Below are 20,211 nucleotides of genomic sequence, written 5' to 3' on the forward strand. Positions count from 1 at the left end.
GGTAGGCCATTGTGGGCGAAGCTTCTGTTGTGTTCCCAAGTATACATCCAATCAGTATACAAAACAAGCAAATAAACAAGCAATACAGTTGTTTTGGAAAGAGAGAACAGTGATATTGACGGATGGTATTGTTCACAGGCTGTGTGCGTGACGGACGGAGAGAGGATCCTGGGGCTGGGGGACCTGGGCTGCTACGGCATGGGCATCCCGGTGGGGAAGCTGGCTCTCTACACGGCCTGCGGGGGCATGCCACCCATGCAGTGCTTGCCGGTCATGCTGGACGTGGGCACAGACAACGAGGTAGGCACCAGTGCTGCACCAGAAGCATTTTGGGAGAATCCACACTACACATTTCTTAAATCAGAAAGAATCCTTAGAAATGCATTCATGTGACTGGGCGCCCCGGTGGTCCAACTGGTAGAGCGTGTTACATTAAGGCTCAGTCCTTACCGCAGCGACTGGGGTTTGATTCCTGCCGTGGTCCTTTGCTGCATGTCTTCATCTCTCTCCCATAGTTTCCTGTCTAACTCTCTAACTCACTCTACAATTAAACAAAAAATAAATGCATTCATTCTTAGAAATTCTTTGCAGTGAAGACACGTTCAGATTCCAAGATGTCCAGTGATCCTGCCTTTATAGGTGTGGCAGGTCAGTCAAACCTGGTAGGTTATTTAATGCATTGCCCATGTATATAAGGAGGCTTAAGAGTTGCACCGGTTTTCAGTCATGGGCCAAATTTCAGGCTGTATGTATCTTATTGCCTAAAAATGGTACCTCCACACTTAAATCAATGACTTTATTTCTAGAAGCAAAAATGAAATAAGCTCTACAAAAAAATCCAGATATTAGTATTGCATAGAATTTCAAATGAAACCAAAAAAAATTGCCACCTTTTTTTAATAATAATAATAATAATAATAAATTACATTTATAAAGCACCTTTCAAACTCAAGGACACTTTACAATGTGGACAGGAACATATAAATCAAAATAACTTAATCAAAAAGAACACAAGGAGACGAGCAGACAAACAAGATGGGGGGTCACAGGCAGTAGGCCAGAGAGTTTAGATCCTGCAAACTTATCATCAGGAGTAACACATTTCATTTACATTCTGCTAACATTTCAACAGGAGTGGGGAGGTATACATCCTTCCAGATCGGATTGCATTTCTTGGTCTACTGACCACCGCCTGCTAAATATCTATTGTTTCCCTATTGGTTCTACTTAATATTTATTGGGTCTCTTTTGCATATTCTAAAAATCTATCTATTAACAGCTGCACCACCTTTGTGACACACACAAGAGGGACAAGTTATATACAGTATATTGTACTCCTCAATGTCATCCCAGCTCTGGCTTAGGGTGTGGTGGAAATCCCCAAATAAATGTTGCTGAGGCACCGGCTCTCTTCAGCGTGTCGGCGGTCTGTTTTCCTAAACAACCTCTCCTGTTGTCAGATGACTCAGAAGCCCTAATAGTGGAGCTAGTAGTCCAAGGAACCGTCTGGTGCACATGACCGGGGGTGGAGAGCAGAGATGCAGACGGGTGTAAGGAGATATTTTGCAGAGCGAGAGAGAGAGTGTGTGTGTGTGTGTGTGTGTGTGTGTGTGTGCGTGTGTGTGTGTGTGTGTGTGTGTGTGTGTGCGTCTCTCTGTGTGTTTGTGCATGTGTGTATGTGTGTATGTTTCTGCGCCTGTGTGTGTGTGTGTGTGTGTGTGTGTGTGTGTGTGTGTGTGTGTGTGTGTGTGTGTGTGTGTGTGTGTGTGTGTGTGTGTGTGTTTTACACGTGCGAGGCATCATCAAAACTCTCAAATCCCGTCCATCTTCAACAAAAACATACTGTATTATTAAATTATATCAAGGCCATAAAAAGTATAGGCCCATAAAAAGTATAGCATGTCTACGTTGTTCCAGCTGGTGGAACTGGATCTGGTGTTATGATTCACACGGTTCAGTCCTGCTGCCAGTTCCTCCTTCTCCCTTATTTTACTTGATGCTTTGTATTCTCTGTATGTATTTCATCAATGGTCTGCAGGCTTCAGTGGGAGTCTTTAGCATTGTTTCACATTCTGGTTGAGCGTGCCGTCCAATGCACAGTGCATGGTTAGACAGAGAGTAGGCAGATGTTGCTGGCAGTGTCAGAGCCTTCAAGGAACCAAAAGTAAAAGGGGCAGATTAACAAAATCATAACCGACAATGGGCCTTTAACTACGGAGCCGCCGAAGTGACATGAAGGGAAAAAAAACCTGAAACAAATGAATGCAAACCGTGCTGCACTACTGCGTGACACACAGAATTAAACCAGCGTTTAGTAACTGTGTTTTGTTCTCTGGATAAAGTTTAATATTGAACTTGAAAGCATAACAAAAATATGCGAATGCAGCAGGTGTTTTGTGTAAAGTGTTCGGTAAACAATGCCTAGGGGTCCAAGAGTGATCTGTATTTCACCGTGAGCAGATGTGTTTTTTTAATGAGACCCAACAGGCACCTTCCCTCCTGTATTACTTATAGTACTTAAAAATGTTTATGATATGATGATATATTCACTACTGGTAAGTGGTTGACTTCAATTCCCAGCAGGACTTAAGCTACATTTCATCTGTAGAATCAACATTAGCCTGTTAAGCTGAAATCTTATAGATTTTTACTTTTCGTTCTCTTTGGCGACACCTTTGGTGATTAGCAGTTATGGTTCAGATAGATTCCAGTGGAGTCGCCACGGACACCCAGTTGGTTCATAATACTGCAAAATCAAAGGCGTTCATGCGTGGGCCATACAGGCTCAATCACCATTGTGTTACCTCATCCAGTGATAGACAGTGACTTTTATTTATATGGAAACTTAACTATTTCCATATAAAGATTACAATTGAATCTTCAGACATAAAATACATTGAATGTGTGTTTATAATATATATATTGAAATGTGTGTGCGTGTGTTCTGGGCCTCTCTCACTGGTGCATTATTCTGGGGAGACGACATGGTGAATGAGTTGTTATTGGCTGAATAGAGCGGCTGTCGAACAATGTGATGTTCCTCTGGAACAGAGAGAGAGAGAGAGAGAGAGAGAGAGAGAGAGAGAGAGAGAGAGAGAGAGAGAGAGAGAGAGAGAGAGAGAGAGAGAGAGAGAGAGAGAGAGAGAGAGAGAGAGAGAGAGAGAGAGAGAGAGAGAGAGAGAGAGAGAGAGAGAGAGTGTTGAAATGTTGAAATGTTTTCAACATTTTTTGTCCTTTTCATTCCGTTTTTCAAAAAAAGCCATTTGCAGTTTTTCAGTGACACCTGCCCAGTCCACCTCTATTCCATTTCTAATTTTGTCTACCATTACTTTTGATCAAACCTTTTCAACCTGCGGTCATAGCTTTTGCATCAAATGATTGTAAATGTTGCAGCTCTCAAATTGATTTTCTCTCCAAAACAATTTGGGTTGATGTGGCAATGAAATCCTAGCTGCAGTGAAAAAGTATCATAGTCCAGTTCAACACAACAAGCTTAATGGTGAAAACCAAGCAGTAGCCGGTTCCCTCGGTCAAATGTCAATGGGAAATAACATGTTTTTTTTTAATTATCGTACATAACAAACTCTGTAGGTGGCGAAGAAGTAAAAGCTGTGTCACGTTTTGAACTACACACTTGGGAGAGTCGTGACATCTGAAGTCTGTGCAGATCTGCATTAGCATAATGCTTCTTCATAATAGTTAATTACTTTAACGGCACCGACCATCCAAAACAGTGGAAACTAGATGGAAAAAGTGTGTAGTTCAAAACGTGACGCAGCTTTTACTTCTTCGCCACCTGCAGAGTTTGTTATGTACGATCAGTGAACCAGAGCGAGGGAACCGGAGCCTCGGAGGCAGGACTTATTCTTCAGAGGTCTATTCATAGCAATTCATCTAACAGCCTATAGGTAGCTCACTGTCTGGACTAAGGTGTAATTAATCTAACGGCCTATAGGTGGCTCACTGTCGAGACTAAGGTGTAATTCATATAACGGCCTATAGGTGGCTCACTGTAGATACTAACGTGTAGTTCATCTAACGGCCTATAGGTATCTCACTGTAGATACTAACGTGTAGTTCATCTAACGTCCTATAAGTGGCTCGTTGTGGTTGGATGCAAAAATACTATTCAACTAGAAAATTGTAACTGTATCCAAAATAGATAAGTAGGAGATTATCTAGCCACTGAGATTCTGAGCGATCAAAGAATGAAAAAAGTTAACTTTTTTCTTATTCGTGTGGTGTTCCTCTGGAACACCACACACCTCATTGTTCAAAAAACGAGCTTAATTAACTAGCGACTGAGATTCTAAGCGAATGAACAACTAACCTTTTTCTTTCTTTGTTCGGTTAGAAAAGTGGCTAGTTCATCTCCACCTTATCTATTTTGAAAATGTCCTGGTGACAGCCTTATTAAATTACAGTGATGAGTAGTAATGAGTAATGAGTTTTGGCCGTAGACCACTGCATTCAATTTCAGCGAGCACTGTGCCAAATGGCAGCACCGATAATGTGAAATCTAAGGCTTCATAACGATTGTCTGTGAACTAATTGACGACGTCACAGACGCTACGTCCATATTTTTCAGTCTAACCTGGTTAGATTTGGTGTCATAACCTTCTGAAGTAATTATTTAATTAATCATATCTAACATTTCATTTGAAATTAGAAATAAAAGTATGAGCTGAACCCACTGATGGGGATGGACAGAGGGTGCACTGACACGCACACACACAAATTATCACACGCATGCACAGACATAAACACACACACACCCAAAACACACACACAAAAGCACCCACTGAAATAAGAGCCTGATGATATCATCCGGGACAATGTGCTTGTTGTGTGAGTGGTGCTGGGTGGGCCTGCCTGAGTCCAGGGCACTGTGACACTCACCTTTACAATGGAGGTCCTCATTCAAACGCTCCATCAAACATATTTTCCTTCCAAAGTTCCCAGCAACAAATTAAAACTTTGTGCTAGACACTTTAAGCTACTATTGACCGTCCTAGACACTATTAGCCACTATTCACCGTTCTAGACACTATGAGCGACTCTTCACTTTGGCCACAAGGCACTTCATCGAATTTAATAAACCTATTTAAAAAGTTTTTTGTTACGTTTTTTCCAACTGAATGTTTAAGATATTATAGAACTTACTATGGGAAGTGCTACTATCAGAAGTGAGTATAGCCATTGCCGTAACACACACACACACACACACACACACACACACACACACACACACACTACACTAGACTACACTACACTACCCATAATCTCCAGAGGCACCAGAGGGACGCCATGTTTTCTGTTGTGCTTTCCAGCTGTCAGAAGACATTTCCACGCATCCGTCTCTCTCCGGTGTGGGACGGAGCCCGTTCTCGGGTAAAAAGTATTGCTCCACAGAGGTGACTGCCTGCCTGGGAGCCACGGCCCCCGCCACGGGTCTTTTGATACGAGGGTTTTCAGTTTCAATCTGCATTCCACAGAGAGACCTATGCCCTTCTTCACCTTTAAACAGGCGGTGTTGATTGCGCTTGGCTTCGGGCACAGCGAGCACCAAAACAGGCTTATCAGAGAGCCAAGCAGTGGCACGCTCATTTCTTTTGCTCATGAGATCACAGAGGGGAAGGGGTCCTGTATGTGTACAGACCCTCAGGGGGGCGGAGGGGGGGGGGGGTGTGGACAATGCTGTGTGTTTACGTTGACTGTGGGGTGTAAGAAAGAGAGACTGTAATGATAGGGTCCTGCTTGGCTCTGACATTCTGAGTGTATTTTGAAATGGTGAGATGTGTTTGGGTCGGGTGCGTGTTCCAGAGCTGACCGCATACCGTATGGAGGGAAATGACGCTGTCTCGGCTGTCTGAGCTAATTACGGTGCAGTTTTACCAAACTCTCTTTGTCCAAATGTCTCTCTCTCGCTCTCACTCTCGCTCTTTTTCTATTCATCTCTATCTCTGTGTCTCTTCCACTGTTTATTTTTTCTATCCCTTCTATGCACGTCATGTACCCACACACATACACACAAATGCGCCTGTACACACCCACCCACACACACACGTGTGCACAAACCAACCACTGACCATAAAACCATTGGTTTTAAGTTGCCCCCGGCAGTTTCTCTAACTCTTGAATATGAACTTTGTCTTCATTCTGTTTCCAACTCAGCAGGGGTTTATGTGTAGTTAAACCTCCCCCCTCCCAAAATGCATATGTACAAATGCAAATGGGCTTGGTTAGAGGACGTCTATGGTGTTGGTGAGCCATGGGTCAGGGGTTGGACTCGGACTAAAATACATACTACCTATTGCATTTTAACAAAGAGTTATGAATTCATACATAGATATGGGGAAAATTATGGAATGTCATTCATGATTGAGGACCAATGGAGAACCCACGCACATCATTAGTTAGTGGTTGTGTGTGCATGTCGTCTTCAACACATGGTAACGGGAGTGGACCCTCTTTGAAGTGGAAGCAACAGGGGGTGTTCCTCTGAAAGGCCCTGGGGTTAGAGCTGTAGACAGGAATAGAGCTGGGGTCCCAGCATGGATAGGCTCTGAGTCTATTAGTCCTTTTCAATCAGGCGTTCTTGTTATCTTAAACGATAATTCATTGAAGAGTATGTTTATTTTGGCCTTGCATCTGTCTGCTCCTCATCAGCTGAGCCTAAGGAGTAGTGTGCTGCATCTAGCAGCCCAGGGAGTGTTAATCCTCCCCCCTCTTTGGATAGGTGCCAGAGATCCCAGACTATGGAAAAATATTGGGGTGTGGGAAAAAATAAGTTGAAAAAAAGCATGATATGTCCATAGTGTAAATTACAGCAAAACATTTTTAACAAGTGGAAAGGATTTCATGGTAACAATGTCGTTGTAGCTGTCTACGTCTCAGGCGTGTGACGGTGACGGATGAACTGTTCACACCTCGGTGGTGCGCCTCACCTTCAATGATGTGTGGGCGGTCCCAGCTTGTAGAATACCCAAACGGGAGGAGCAGCTCAGTTCTGCTCCTCTCTCCTCCCACCTCCTCTATGGAGTTTGTTTCACGTTGGTTGATTTCCGCCCCTCGCTGCTACGTCTCATCATCTCTGTCGGTGTGTGTGTGTGTGTGTGTGTGTGTGTGTGTGTGTGTGTGTGTGTGTGTGTGTGTGTGTGTGTGTGTGTTTTCTGCAGGAGCTTCTGAAGGATCCTCTGTACATAGGGCTGAGACACAAGCGAGTGCGGGGCCAGGCCTACGATGACCTGCTGGATGAGTTCATGAAGGCCGTGACAGACAGGTGGGAGTTGCACTGCACACCTCCTCTCCCCTCTTTCTCCCCCCCTCCCTCCCTCCCTCTTTCCTTCCAGACACATATTACCTTGTATAACTCCTCCAATGATGTCTGCTGCTGTCACCCATACTGATTCAAATTACAGCTGTACGGGGATCAACAGGTTATGCAGAGCATATTTGTTACATGAGTTTGTCCAGACAAGTGATGATCTGGTCTCGACCAACGGATCACCGCTTGTCTGGACCCACTCATCAAAAGAATTGGTCCCCTGGGCTTGATCTGCACAGGGCAATGACCTGAATGACATGAATCAAAAGAATTCCATCGGAATTCAAAGGGTTCCAGAAATATATTCAGACACTGGAAGACGGTGCTTGCTGCAGTGTTGGACAACACCTGTTCAACACCTTTGCCAACCAGAAACAGCCAGCTACCACCAACGCGTCTGGCACCATGTATAGCATGCTGACCCAATGGTCGTGCTTGTGGGTCTCTGTTGGTGTTGATGTGTTTTATCCTGCATGCCACCTCTCTCTCTCAGACTAAAAGTCAGTGAAAAGTAAGAGAAAATAAGAGAGAGAAATAGACAGAGAGGGAACGAAAAAGACTGATAGACTGGGAGTAAGAGAGACTAGACTGAGAGTAAGAGAGACTGAGAGAAAGAGAGAAATTGAGATAGAGAAAGAGAGCCAGAGAGAGAGAGAGAGTGACTCTTGTTCTGGGGCCTCTCCAGCTGGCTTCAGAAGAACCAGCCGCCACTCTTTAATAACCGGGTCGCTTTTTCAAACTATAGGGAGGCGCAATGGTTTTTTCCGAAAAGACGACACATTGGTGGAAAATAAATAATGATAGGGTTCGATTTGAATGAATGATTACTGTGCCTCAGAAAAACATTTGTATGTTTTGCCTTCTATGAAACCGGGGGAAAGAGTTCAGGTAATTTGAAGCACCACAGCTCATCACCAGGCGCATGAGCATGGAATAATTTTGTCCAACAAAAGAACACCTCGAAGATTGCTTTTGTAATGAGGTTCTTGAAACCTCTTTAGGGTCTGCTAGCCAGTCCCTCTCATGGGAACATATATTGTTCTTGATTATTGCTCACCTGTACAAGCAGTTATTCAGCATGGTGTCTGCTGCAATTCACAGTGACAGCTTGGGAGTTATTTTCCTCACCCGTTGAGTTAAGTGTCCTTTGCTGAAAGGGGACAATATAAGTATTGGTTCTACTGGGAGGGAGACAACAGGCTCCTCTGGTCTGACCTGTAGAATATCAGTGAGTGCAGGGGTCACTTCTGTCCTGTCAAAAAGCAGAAATACCGAACCTTGGATCAAATTCGTTATTTTTACCGATATATGCCTTTGTTGTGGTTTGTTTTTTGTCGTAGTTCAAACTTCTTCTGTCTGTTACAAATGGAGCCACGACCCTGACCTTGATGATACCCATTCCCATCGGTCAAACATTCCTTGCTTCCTGACTGTATGGAACATCAATGATGACCGATGCAAGGGGAAATGGGGCAAGGGGAAAGAATGCAGGCAGTATTTGCGTCCATAATGACAGCGGCGGGATTTGATAAATAACGTGTGCTGAGAGACGTGGGTTCTCTGGAGACCATGAGTTGGACGGAGGATTTATTAAGAACCGGTAAATGCGGTCCGCTAGTATATACACACACACACACAGACACACAGACACACGGGTCGGACAGCTGTGTTTGCACAGAGGTGCCCTTGTCTTTGACCTTCTGTGTGTGTGTGTGTGTGTGTGTGTGTGTGTGTGTGTGTGTGTGTGTGTGTGTGTGTGTGTGTGTGGAGGTCCCCCCCCCCCCCCCCGCCCCAACATGCACACTCTTCTTCTGGTCCTCCCCCGTGTGCCTCGGGGGTAGATGGGGCTACCATGGCGATCCCCAGACCTCAGCTCAGGTTTCACTTAAACCTCCAGCGGAGCCCGACGAGTTTCCTCCAGGTTTCTGGGTCACGCGTTAATAGAGTTCTCAAACGGGACCTGTCTGCGTGTGCCGACTCATCTACTTGGCACAGTCTCCGATGCTAATAATCCCATCCCAACAATATACCATAATATCCTGAGGTTGCGCCACAGCAGCTTGATGGTGACCTGGTGTCTATCAGCCCTTCCGGCCAAATAGGATACAATGATGGGAATAGCAAAGTACAAGAACTACAAGGCATCTAGTGCCCTAGTAGGCATTGTTTGTGAGTGTTCTCGTCACTGTGGGGCCCTCTTTGGACTTTTTTCCAAGTCGAGGGTCCGACAGCTTTGAGGGTCCCTGACTACCACCATCTCTGTCTCTCATTCGTAACAACAAGGGCCAGGGAACTCTCTCCACATCGTCTTGGTGATTCTTTATGAGAAATTGGGTCTAGGACCAATGAGACTCCTTAATGCAAAGAAGCACCCAATATATTGGATAACCCTGTTGGATGTTTGCAACCACCAGTCTCCTCTCTAGTCGAGTGAGCAATGAACACTCTACCAGACTTTACTATTTAATGATCCAGAATAGGCTATTTAGGGATTTTCCATTACGTCTACTGGCAAAACGAAGGCAGAGGGATGTCAGTTTCCAAGGTTTTAGATTGTCTTTGTACCTCACAGGTGCAGGGGGGTTATTCTCCTCCAAATGTTGGACAGAAAGTCTTTCCCTAGCCGTGTTCTCCTGGCCTGCTGGCAGGGCCAAAATAGATAGCTGTTGACATTATACTGGAAGAGGAGAATGAAGAAGGTCTGAATCTGTAATCTATCTTGGGTCGATAATAATACTTTCCAAACCATAATGTGTTCAACCAACCAATTAGTTAGTTATATAGTAACTTATAAATATAACTATGAGATTGCCTACCACAAAGGCCATGGAGAAGGAGAGCTGTACTCGATTCCAATATATCCCTTTCTTCTCTGATTCAGACACGTAGCACTTGCACTTCTTTATTTACTTACTTCTTTCTTATTTTCTTTCTAAAGAACATGAGGTAGAGAGAAAGAAGGAAATAATTTCTTCTTTCTTCTTCTTCCTATTCTCTAATAGTCAGAGCTACAAATCAGTTGTCCGGCTTTGTCTCGGCTTTGTCCTCTGTGGGGTTTTGTGAGGTTGCCGATTCCATTCAGACAGGGGAAAAAGTGACGGCTTTGGGAACGTGAGAAAAAGTCTCTCTCTCTCTTTCTCTCTGTCTCTTTCTCTCTTTCTCTCTCTCTGCTCTTCATCCCTGCAAGAGTCGATGCGAAAATAAACTGTAAATCCGCAATATCTATTTTCTCTTTTCCCCGTCGGATGTCCAAGCCTCAAACTCCAGCCCTTGACAGCTGGGCGAGGCGTGACATCATCGCTGTCATTCGCCCCGCAGATGACAGACCCCGAGTCGTGTTCCGCGACCGCCGCGTTGGCCCGACGACACCGGGAAACTTGTCCCCTGCTGCTGAACTGAGATGACCCCTGGGTAGAGAACAGGGTAGCGCCGCACACTGGGGGGGGGGGGGGGGGGGGGGCGCTGTGCTGGGGGGTGGGGGGGCGACGCAGGGCGAGCGGTACCGCCGTCCCCACCCGTCGCCTGTCCCCAAAGCTCATGAAAACTTTATGCTTCCGCTCTGGGCTCCGTTGTTTGGTCTCCACACATGCAGCACCCTTCACAGCCCGTTTCTGACAGGCATTTTATCTCACTCGCCCGTGTGCTTGTTGCGTCGCCAGCTGGGCAGCCTCTGGGCGGTGGGGACCCCCCTGCAGTGCCCATTATTTACACACAGAGACCCACCCGCCTGGACGGTGTGACGTGTGAAGGTGATCTCTCCGCTTGATGGCTTTTCTTCTGCACCCCTGCACTCGTTTCATTGACAGGCCTGCACCTGGCTGTAGCGCTACCGAAGGCTGTTGATCTACCGGTATTAGCCTGGCCTGGTTCCAACTTTCTCTTTCACTTGGCCACAGAGAAGGCTGTTTTACAGCTCAAACAGCTACCCTTCTATCGTCAATTTAATACACTTTTGGTGGTTGCACACACAAACACAAGCACACAAGCACACACACTCATGCTCACACATACACACACACACACACACACACACACCTTCAGCATTGCTGCTCTGACTGGTGGGATGTGAGTGGTGTGGTGTAATTATCCGTGAGAGCGGACAGTAAAAGCTGAACCCTGCTGGTTTAAACAGGCCACTGGGTGTGCTCTGTATTGTTCTCTGTCCGCTATGAGGTATAGGAGAGTTCTGCGAGTGTGTGTGTGTGTGTGTGTGGGGGGGGGGGGGAGCGGTGGGGGAGGGGGGGCGATGGTGGTGGTGGGGGAGTTAAAGTACTGACCTCTGTCTCGGTCAGCCGTTATCAGGTGCTAACATAAAGCTGGGCGAGCAGGTGTCCACTTGTAAAAACTAAATTGAATTGTATTGAAGTGTCCCTGCTGTGCGTCCGTGGTCCGTGGCGGGCCGCGAAGTCCGCAGGGGTATGTGTTTATGGGAGGCCACTTCCTCACACAGCCTTTGGTTCTCTGCTCCTCCGGGGATCTTTATTGCCGTGGGAGGGCGCCCCCCGCAGGCCAGAGCACTCAAGTAATTTAAACCCCACGGTGTCCTCAGAGACCTGGCCATTCAAAGAGGCCAGTCAATCTAAACGCGTCAAATAACTCAACTTAAACTAATCTCAACTTTTAATGAATAAATAGTGTGTGTGTGTATGTCTGTGTGTGTGTGGTTGGGAGTTGAAAAGATAATTGTATGCAAATGAGTACATTCAAGAAGGAGATGCCATTTGAAATCAAAGCCTCGGATGTGCATCTTGTTTTTCCTTCTGTGCTGGATCTCTAATGACTTCATGTGCTTATTCATTTGACCTGAATTCATGTTCAACTCCAACAGGTACGGCATGGACTGCCTCATTCAGTTTGAAGACTTTGCCAATGTCAACGCATTCCGTCTGCTCAACAAGTACCGGGACCAGTATTGCACGTTCAACGATGATATTCAAGGTACTCACACACTCTTCTGAATCTGCACACATATGCTCAAGCTGAGACGCAGCAATATTCCAATGCAATGCATCCTTGGTTCTGCACACCCACACACATCCTCGTTCCATGTACACATCTATCTATTTGTTGTCTGGCCATTTAACCATTTTGCCTAAACAATCTATTCATCCATCCATCCACCTCTGGTCTATCTACTACCATCTATCCATTCATTCCTGTAATGTTCACCTCAGCTGCTTTTTTTTTGCTTCCATTGTTGAGCTGTTGAAAAACGTCTCACATGGTATATCAGTATACCGCTGAAAGCTCACCAACAAGCAGAGCGCACTAACCAAAACCGTTTTATTTATTAGTTATGCTCCAGTTCAATGTCACCCACAGCAGTGTGGTACTAAAATTGTTCTCACCATCAGTTTGGGTGCACCGCTGAACACGACCCAAGGACCCAAACACAAGCCTTATTATCTACCGTCCTCATTCCTAACAATAGGTCTCACTGATGCTATCTTTTCAATAACCCCGAAGGTCTTAAAATGAGCAACACGCTGTTCGCCACTCCCTCCGTACCCTTCCGATACCCCTCCGTTGTTTCATCTGTGTTTCCACAGACTCATATTCCTCATGTTAACATTAATGGACATTAATGTGGTCCTGCAGGCACCGCTGCCGTGGCCGTGGCCGGCCTCCTGGCCGCCCTGCGCATCACCAAGAGCAAGATGTGCGATCACACCATCGTCTTCCAAGGAGCCGGGGAGGTACGAGAGCTCCCCCTGCGGGCGAAGGCGTCTTGATTAGGACGCATAGGACGGGACGCACAGGCTGCTCAGACGCAAGAGCTATTATTACATCTCACCTAGTGATTGTCCGGGGCAGACTCATCAATGTCAATGTCATTGTGTCGATGTCGGCGATCTACGGCGGTTCAGTCCCGCGGTATCTCAGTGATGATTTACTGCCGCTGATCGTCCTGCGATGGGCTCAACCCATGTTTAGGGGCAATGCTTGTGTTGTATGATGATGGTAACGTTGTACGACCTTGTTGAAACTATCGGTCATCCGGCAAAAAAAGTCCATGTTGTATCGCTATTGTTAAGATTATTAACTTTCTATAAATTGAACAATTAACCACATTAAAAACAATATATATAAAGATATATAAATATAATAGAAAAAGGCTTGCACCATCTGAGAAAGTGTTTGTGATGCCATCCTGAGCCAATCAGCTCTGCCGAAAGTTGCCCAAATGCTAATGCAGTAAAAAATACAGATTTAGAAATGTTATCACTCTGTGCTACTGGTACGTGTTGAAACCTTTGTTGAAGCATGTCTTTCAAATAAACCCTACCCTAATATAGATATGGTCAGCAGTGGACTAACTTGTATTCTTCACCCAGGCAGCCATGGGAATCGCTGACCTCATCACCATGGCGATGGAGAAGGAAGGACTTACGAAGGAGCTTAGTCTGAAAAAGATCTGGATGGTGGACTCCAAGGGTCTCATTGTGAAGGTAGTCTGACTCTGTGGTTCTGTGCATGCAGACTCGCACACATACACATGCACACTCTATACCAACCAGTCCCTCTCTGGCATTAAGCACACATTTGACACTTGAATAATCCTTTTGATTTGAATATAGCAGCACAACCTCCATACTCTCATTATCAGATTATTGTGCATGGAGAGCTAAAGAGCTTAAAGAGCTGTATTGATCAGCTTGCTTCGTTGTCACATTAATGCTTTATGGCAGTCTCACTCTGTCAAATATTGCATTGCTATGTACAATATGCAGTCAACCAAAATGAGAAGCAGGTGGCACAAGCTAAGGGAAATATATAGGGAGAAAAGCAGAGTGCAAGAGGAGAGAGCCAAACCCTGCCCGTCTGTTATATAAAAAAAGGATTAGATATGCATTAACTCATAGACTTGAACCTGAGCTTCACGCCTAATTAGCTGAGACAAAGTTGAATGTGGGGTTATGTGTTGAGCCAATGAGCCCTGACACTGATCTTCTGTTTTCTATTAATGCTGGCATCTCACTGTCCCAAAATTGACCGCAGATGGACACACAATAAAGGAAATGTTCAAATTCAGCTCTGATCGTAAAAATCTGCCATTCGTGTGGGCATCTTAAGCCATCGTACGACCGGTGGTGGAGTTTCTCAGGCTCCGGCAGCAACTTTGTGAGCAGTGGCAAAATCTTTGGCATGCCAAAAAATTGGCGAAGGACCTTGCGAAGGTCCGTTATACATTATTTTTTAAGTCTCTTTTTATTAACCAAGAACAACAAGGTTACATTGTGAAATTAAATGCAATGTTTTCTTTCTTTTACAAAATATAACCCCCCCTGCCCACCCTCCCTCCCCAACAGAACCCCTATGCGTCTTCAAATGTCACCAGTTCAACAAAATACTACTAATAATAATTATTATAAACTAATAATTAGTGAGTTATTATTACACCTATAACATCACATACCATAATAGAAGAAAAATAAATGAAAAAATACACACACAATCACACACCTGCAGACATTATAGTAATACGAAAAAAAAATAAAAATAAAAGAGTATTTGCAGACTTTTTTAGGCCCATAACATAGTAACCTAGTGCATTGCATGTCATTAGGAAATGTCAGGAAGGGTCTTAAGTTTTTCAAAGTATGTAATTACTGGGTTCCAGATACCATAGAAACGGTCATTGGACCCTCTAAGTGCATGCTTTATCTTTTCCAATTTAAGATACATCATAAGATCAGTCAAACAAACAGACACTTTTGGTGGATATGGGGATTTCCAATGTAAAAGAATTTGCCGCCTAGCAATCAATGTTGCAAAAGCTAATATATCTTTGTACCTGGAAAGACCTATCTGGTCACCCAGTACTGTTCCAAAAATTGAGGTATACACATTGGGCTCATATTCTATTTCTATCATTTCTGATAGCGTTTTGTATATGCCTAACCAAAAGTCATCCAAACATGGGCATGACCAGAACATATGGGTCAAAGTTGCTGGAGTGCTATGACACCTGCTACAAGTTTCATCCATGCCTGCGTATATTTTCGCTAATTTAGCTTTACAAAAGTGCATCCTATGTAAAACTTTAAACTGAATTAAGCTTAACCGAGCACAGTACGTAGTCCCATTGACCCTACGCACAGCCTCCTCCCATATACCGTCTGGTATTGCCTCTCCCAGTTCATCATTCCGCTTTGCTCTAATTTTATCCAGGATATTATCACCATGGGAAGTGATAATGTTATAAATTCTGGAGATGAGTCCCTTTAAACTAGAAGACACATCCAAGATATCCTCCAAAGCAGATGGGTCTGGTTCATTTGGAAAATCTGTCGTGTTACTACGAATAAATTGGCAAATTTGAAAATATCTAAAATGACTTGAGCGGGAGAGATGAAATTTTTCACATATGTCACTGAAACTTTCAAATATACCTTCCTTATAAAGATCTTTAAATCTGACAAGACCTTGCCTGTTCCATACTAAGAAAGTTGCATCTATTCTAGCTGGAATAAATTAATGATTATTGGATATTGGGGCTTTAATTGAGAAATTAGTTAAACCCATATGTTTTCTAAATTGTTGCCAAATATGCAAGGTGTTAATGACCGTTGGATTTGAAGTTTGTGTTGAAATAGCTTTTAGGATTTTAGAAGTTGCTAAAGCTGGGAGTGATGTTGAAAGACAAGAGTTATTTTCAGATTCACACCAATCCATATCTGATGACTGACACCAATAAAGTATCTTTTGGCAGTTTGCCGCCCAATAGTAAAATTGTAAATTTGGTAACCCCAGGCCTCCAATGGCATGATGCCTTTGCATGAATCTCTTTTGAATTCTAGGAGCTTTGCCTGCCCAAATAAATGATGTGACGTACCCATCCAAAGTCTGAAAAAAAGTTTTGGCCAGAAAAATGGGAAGACATTGAAAAAGATAAAGAAATCTAGGGAGGACATTCATTTTAATACAGTTAACCCTACCAACCAAGGACAGATTAATGGCATTCCATCTCTGGAAATCAGCCTTTACTCTATTTACTAGTGGAGTGAAGTTTTTATGGTATAATTCAGGGAAGGTTTGAGTCAAATTAATACCTAAGTATTTAAACCCATCTCTGGACATACAAAATGGTAACTGAATCCTGAAGAGATCGGGCCAAGGCATTTATAGGAAAACACTCACTTTTAGTTAAATTCAATTTATACCCAGAAAATACACTAAATGTTTGCAATATGTTCAGAACATGGGGAATACAATGTATAGGATCTGACACATATGACAATAAATCGTCCGCATACAAAGATACCTTATGTGTCAGTCCCCATCTCTGAACTCCACATATTTCCTGCTTTGACTTAAGCATAATAGAAAGAGGCTCAATAACCAAAGCAAACAACAGTGGACTTATTGGCGAACCCTGGCGTGTCCCCCTTGTCAAGGAAAATAATTTTGAACAATTCCTATTGGTGACTACTGAAGCCTTTGGGCTGAAATACAAAAGCTCAATCCATGACATAAAACTAGGGCCAAAACCAAACCCACTCAAGCACTCAAACAAAAAACTCCACTCTACCCTATCAAATGCTTTTTCAGAGTCCAAAGAAATGACAACTTCAGCCTCCCTACTGCAGGTGAGTATAGTAGATTTAAAAGGTGACGCACATTAGAAAAAGAGTGACGCCCAGTCATGAAACCTGTTTGATCTGGGGAGATCACCTCTGGCATAACTCTTTCCAAATGGCGTGCAAGTACTTTTGCCAATATCTTAATATCACAATTGAGGAGAGAGATAGGGTGATAAGACCCACATTCCTTTCTGTCCTTGCCTGGTTTTAACAGTAGAGTTATGGAGGCTTCAGTCAAAGTCCTGGGCAAAGTACCATTATCTTTTGAGAAGTCAAACATCCTGAGTAAAAGTGGAATTAGTTGCTTAGAAAAAGTCTTGAAAAATTAAATTGGGTATGATGGGCAAAATAGCCTAACGAGCAAATCACACCCCTCGTATCCCTAGTAAGTGAAGTCGCCTGGTGGCGACTTGAGGGGGATATGATGGGCAAAATAGCCTAACGAGCACACCACATGACATGTACATTACGAATATAGTTAACTCTTGTTCTAAACTAACGAACATATCACATTACGAATATAGTCAGCTATTTTTTCAGGTCAAGGCCTGAGCCGGAGGCCGCATGTCCCAACTAGGGGAGATGCTGGAGACTCAGACAATGCACCACACATTCGCAAGAACAGGAGTCAGTCTGCTGATAATATTCGGCCACAACTGATGGGCAAAAACAAACACATCACATCTATGGTATGCCTTTTTAACTTTTCTCATGTCAAGGCCCGAAAGGTCAAATCAACCCAGAACGTAGTATGCCTTTCAACTTTTATGTCATGGCCCGTAAGATCAAGTCAACCCAGAATACAGTCAGAAATCCCACCGTTAGCCTTTCTCAAGGTTAGGGAGCTGAACAGGGAGCTGGACCCAGGTAACCCCCACGCCAGCACTGAAAACATAAAAAACACACACACAGAGAACCATCATGCTCTTCTGAAGCAGAACTTCCATGGAGGCGAAGCTCCAGACGACCTCAGCGCTGTTAGGGACTTAGAAATATTCGATCTCTCACGCTTTATGAATCTGTATCACCTTTGCTACTTTACTCAATAAATCAGAGGCCCTCGTGCTGACAGACTTTATTACCTCTCCGTCTCATTTTATCTGGTCAAGTAACTAGACAGACTGTTTTTCCCAACAGGTATCCATCAGGACCCGGTGCCTTTCCATTTTGCATGGACCTATTTGAATCCGCAATTTCAGTATGCATTAAATCCAATTCTAATTATGCTCTACTGACTGCATTAATTCTGGGCATCTTTAAATTGTTGAAAAAATTATCCATAACCGTATTGTCTTTAGGAGCCTCAGATGAATATAGCTTTGCATAAAATGCTTGAAATGTGTCATTAATTTCTACAGAATCAACTGTAACTTCCCCATTATATTTCAAAATACATGAGATACGTTGCTGAGATTATCTGCTTTTTAACTGGTGGGGTAAAAGCCAACCCCATGTTTTTCCCCATGTTCATACATGATACCCCGTGATTTTAACAGCAACCTTTCAGTTTTTTCCGATGCCAATAACTCATATTTAGCCTGCAGTTCCACTCTTTCTTTGTACATTTCTGGGCATGGAGAAGCTGAATATTGGCTATCTATCAGCTGTATAGCTTTGATAAATTTTTCTTGCTCCCGACATCTGCTTTTATTTAGCATGGATTTATATGAGATAATATTTCCCCTAATGACCACTTTAAGTGTCTCCCACAAAACAGAACGCCATCATTAAATTTAAGAAAATCATCAATGGCTGATGAGATCCTTTGGCAAAATCCCTTATCTTTCAATAAAGAAGTGTCCAATCTCCAAGGATTGTACTCAGTGCTTTTGTGTGTGGAAGAGAGATCTAAAAGTACTAAAAGGGCATGGTCAGATTCAATTATAAATTAATATTCAGTATTTTTAACAAAACATAACAATGCACTATCAATAAAGAAGTAATCAATTCTACTATAGCTATGGTGTACATGGGAAAAATACGAATAAGTCTTGCTTAAGGGGAAACAAAAACGCCATGGGTCGATACATCCCACCTGATCCATAAACATTGACAGTCTCCTTGCCATTTTGGAGGGAGAGTTAGATTTTGGATTAGAACGACCTAAAGACGGATTAATTGTACAATTTAAATCACCTCCAAATATGAGAGAATGGGAATTGAGACTTGGCATGGCTGCTATCAGTTTTTCTATGAAACCTTCATCGTCCCAATTGGGAGCATAAACATTCACCAGTATGACAGGCTTAAAATATAAAGACCCTATTACAATAACATATTGCCCCTGTACATCCTCTATTACCTTTGTTTGGCTAAAAGGGATTTTTTATGTATCAGAATGGCCACCCCCCTAGACTTATGGCCAAATCTTGAATGGAATATTTGCCCCACCCATGTTTTCTTTAATCTGAGTTGATCTTTCACTAACAAATGAGTTTCTTGCAAAAAAGCAATTTCACATTTTAAACATTTTAAATGTGCAAATATTCTTGCTTATTTCACAGGCCCATTAAATCCCCTGACATTCCAACTTATCAATCTGACTGCTTCACCTAATTCTTGATTAAGCCTACTATTATTCGTAAAAAGGTATAAAACTGCTAGGCTACGTGTACTTAACATAACTGACTCACAATAAAAACCAAAGACACAATTTCCCATACCCTTAAACCCCCCTCCCCCCATACAACACAAACTGAAACCCATAGCGCATGAACTGCCTATGTCTAGATCCCAGGATGGGATAAACTGCAGGCTCGCTAAAGATGCCTTACCGGTGAACATCACCTAAGAACCGCATCATCTACAAAGGTCCCAAATAATAAATTTGCATCATTATAAAAGTGCCATACATTTTGCTTACCAAACAAATCGACTTTGCTTATCAGTAGCAGAGTACCTAGTTTTTGTGTAACTTTGGTCAGTTCTTCTGAGTTCGTATTAGTCCAACACTTCCTCTCCCTCGTTGGACCCAAGAATGCGCTTCTTGTAGAATTCCATTACCTCGTCCGGTGATCCAAATATAAGCGTCTCCTTCCCCAAAGTCACTCTCAGACAAGCTGGATACGTCAGGCTGAACTTCACTTCCTTCTCATACAATGCTTGCTTAACTCCATTGAACGCCTTACGTTTTTTCGCCAGGATAGCACTCAGGTCGGGATAGAATAGAAGGATAGCATTGTCAAACTTGACCTCATTATTCCTTGCCCAATGTAGCACTGCTTCTTTCTGTTGAAATCTTTGAAAGCACACCACAAATGCTCTAGCAGGCTTATCTTTCACCGGCTTAGTAGCTAAGGC

At 43.5% G+C, this 20,211-nt stretch overlaps 1 protein-coding gene across 1 annotated transcript in view; it reads left to right on the forward strand.

Moving 5' to 3' along the window:
• The window catches only part of me1 (malic enzyme 1, NADP(+)-dependent, cytosolic), a 69,465-nt gene that overhangs the window by 41,648 nt on the left and 7,606 nt on the right, over nt 1–20,211 (forward strand). The window contains exons 5-9 of the mRNA XM_084471448.1: nt 139–300; nt 7,179–7,282; nt 12,156–12,265; nt 12,926–13,023; nt 13,663–13,776. Coding sequence (XP_084327574.1) covers nt 139–300; nt 7,179–7,282; nt 12,156–12,265; nt 12,926–13,023; nt 13,663–13,776 — 588 coding nt within the window. The remainder of the gene's footprint in view (nt 1–138; nt 301–7,178; nt 7,283–12,155; nt 12,266–12,925; nt 13,024–13,662; nt 13,777–20,211) is intronic.

This window comes from Micromesistius poutassou (assembly GCF_964030765.1).
Source record: "Micromesistius poutassou genome assembly, chromosome: 8".
Taxonomy (NCBI): Eukaryota; Metazoa; Chordata; class Actinopteri; order Gadiformes; family Gadidae; genus Micromesistius; species Micromesistius poutassou.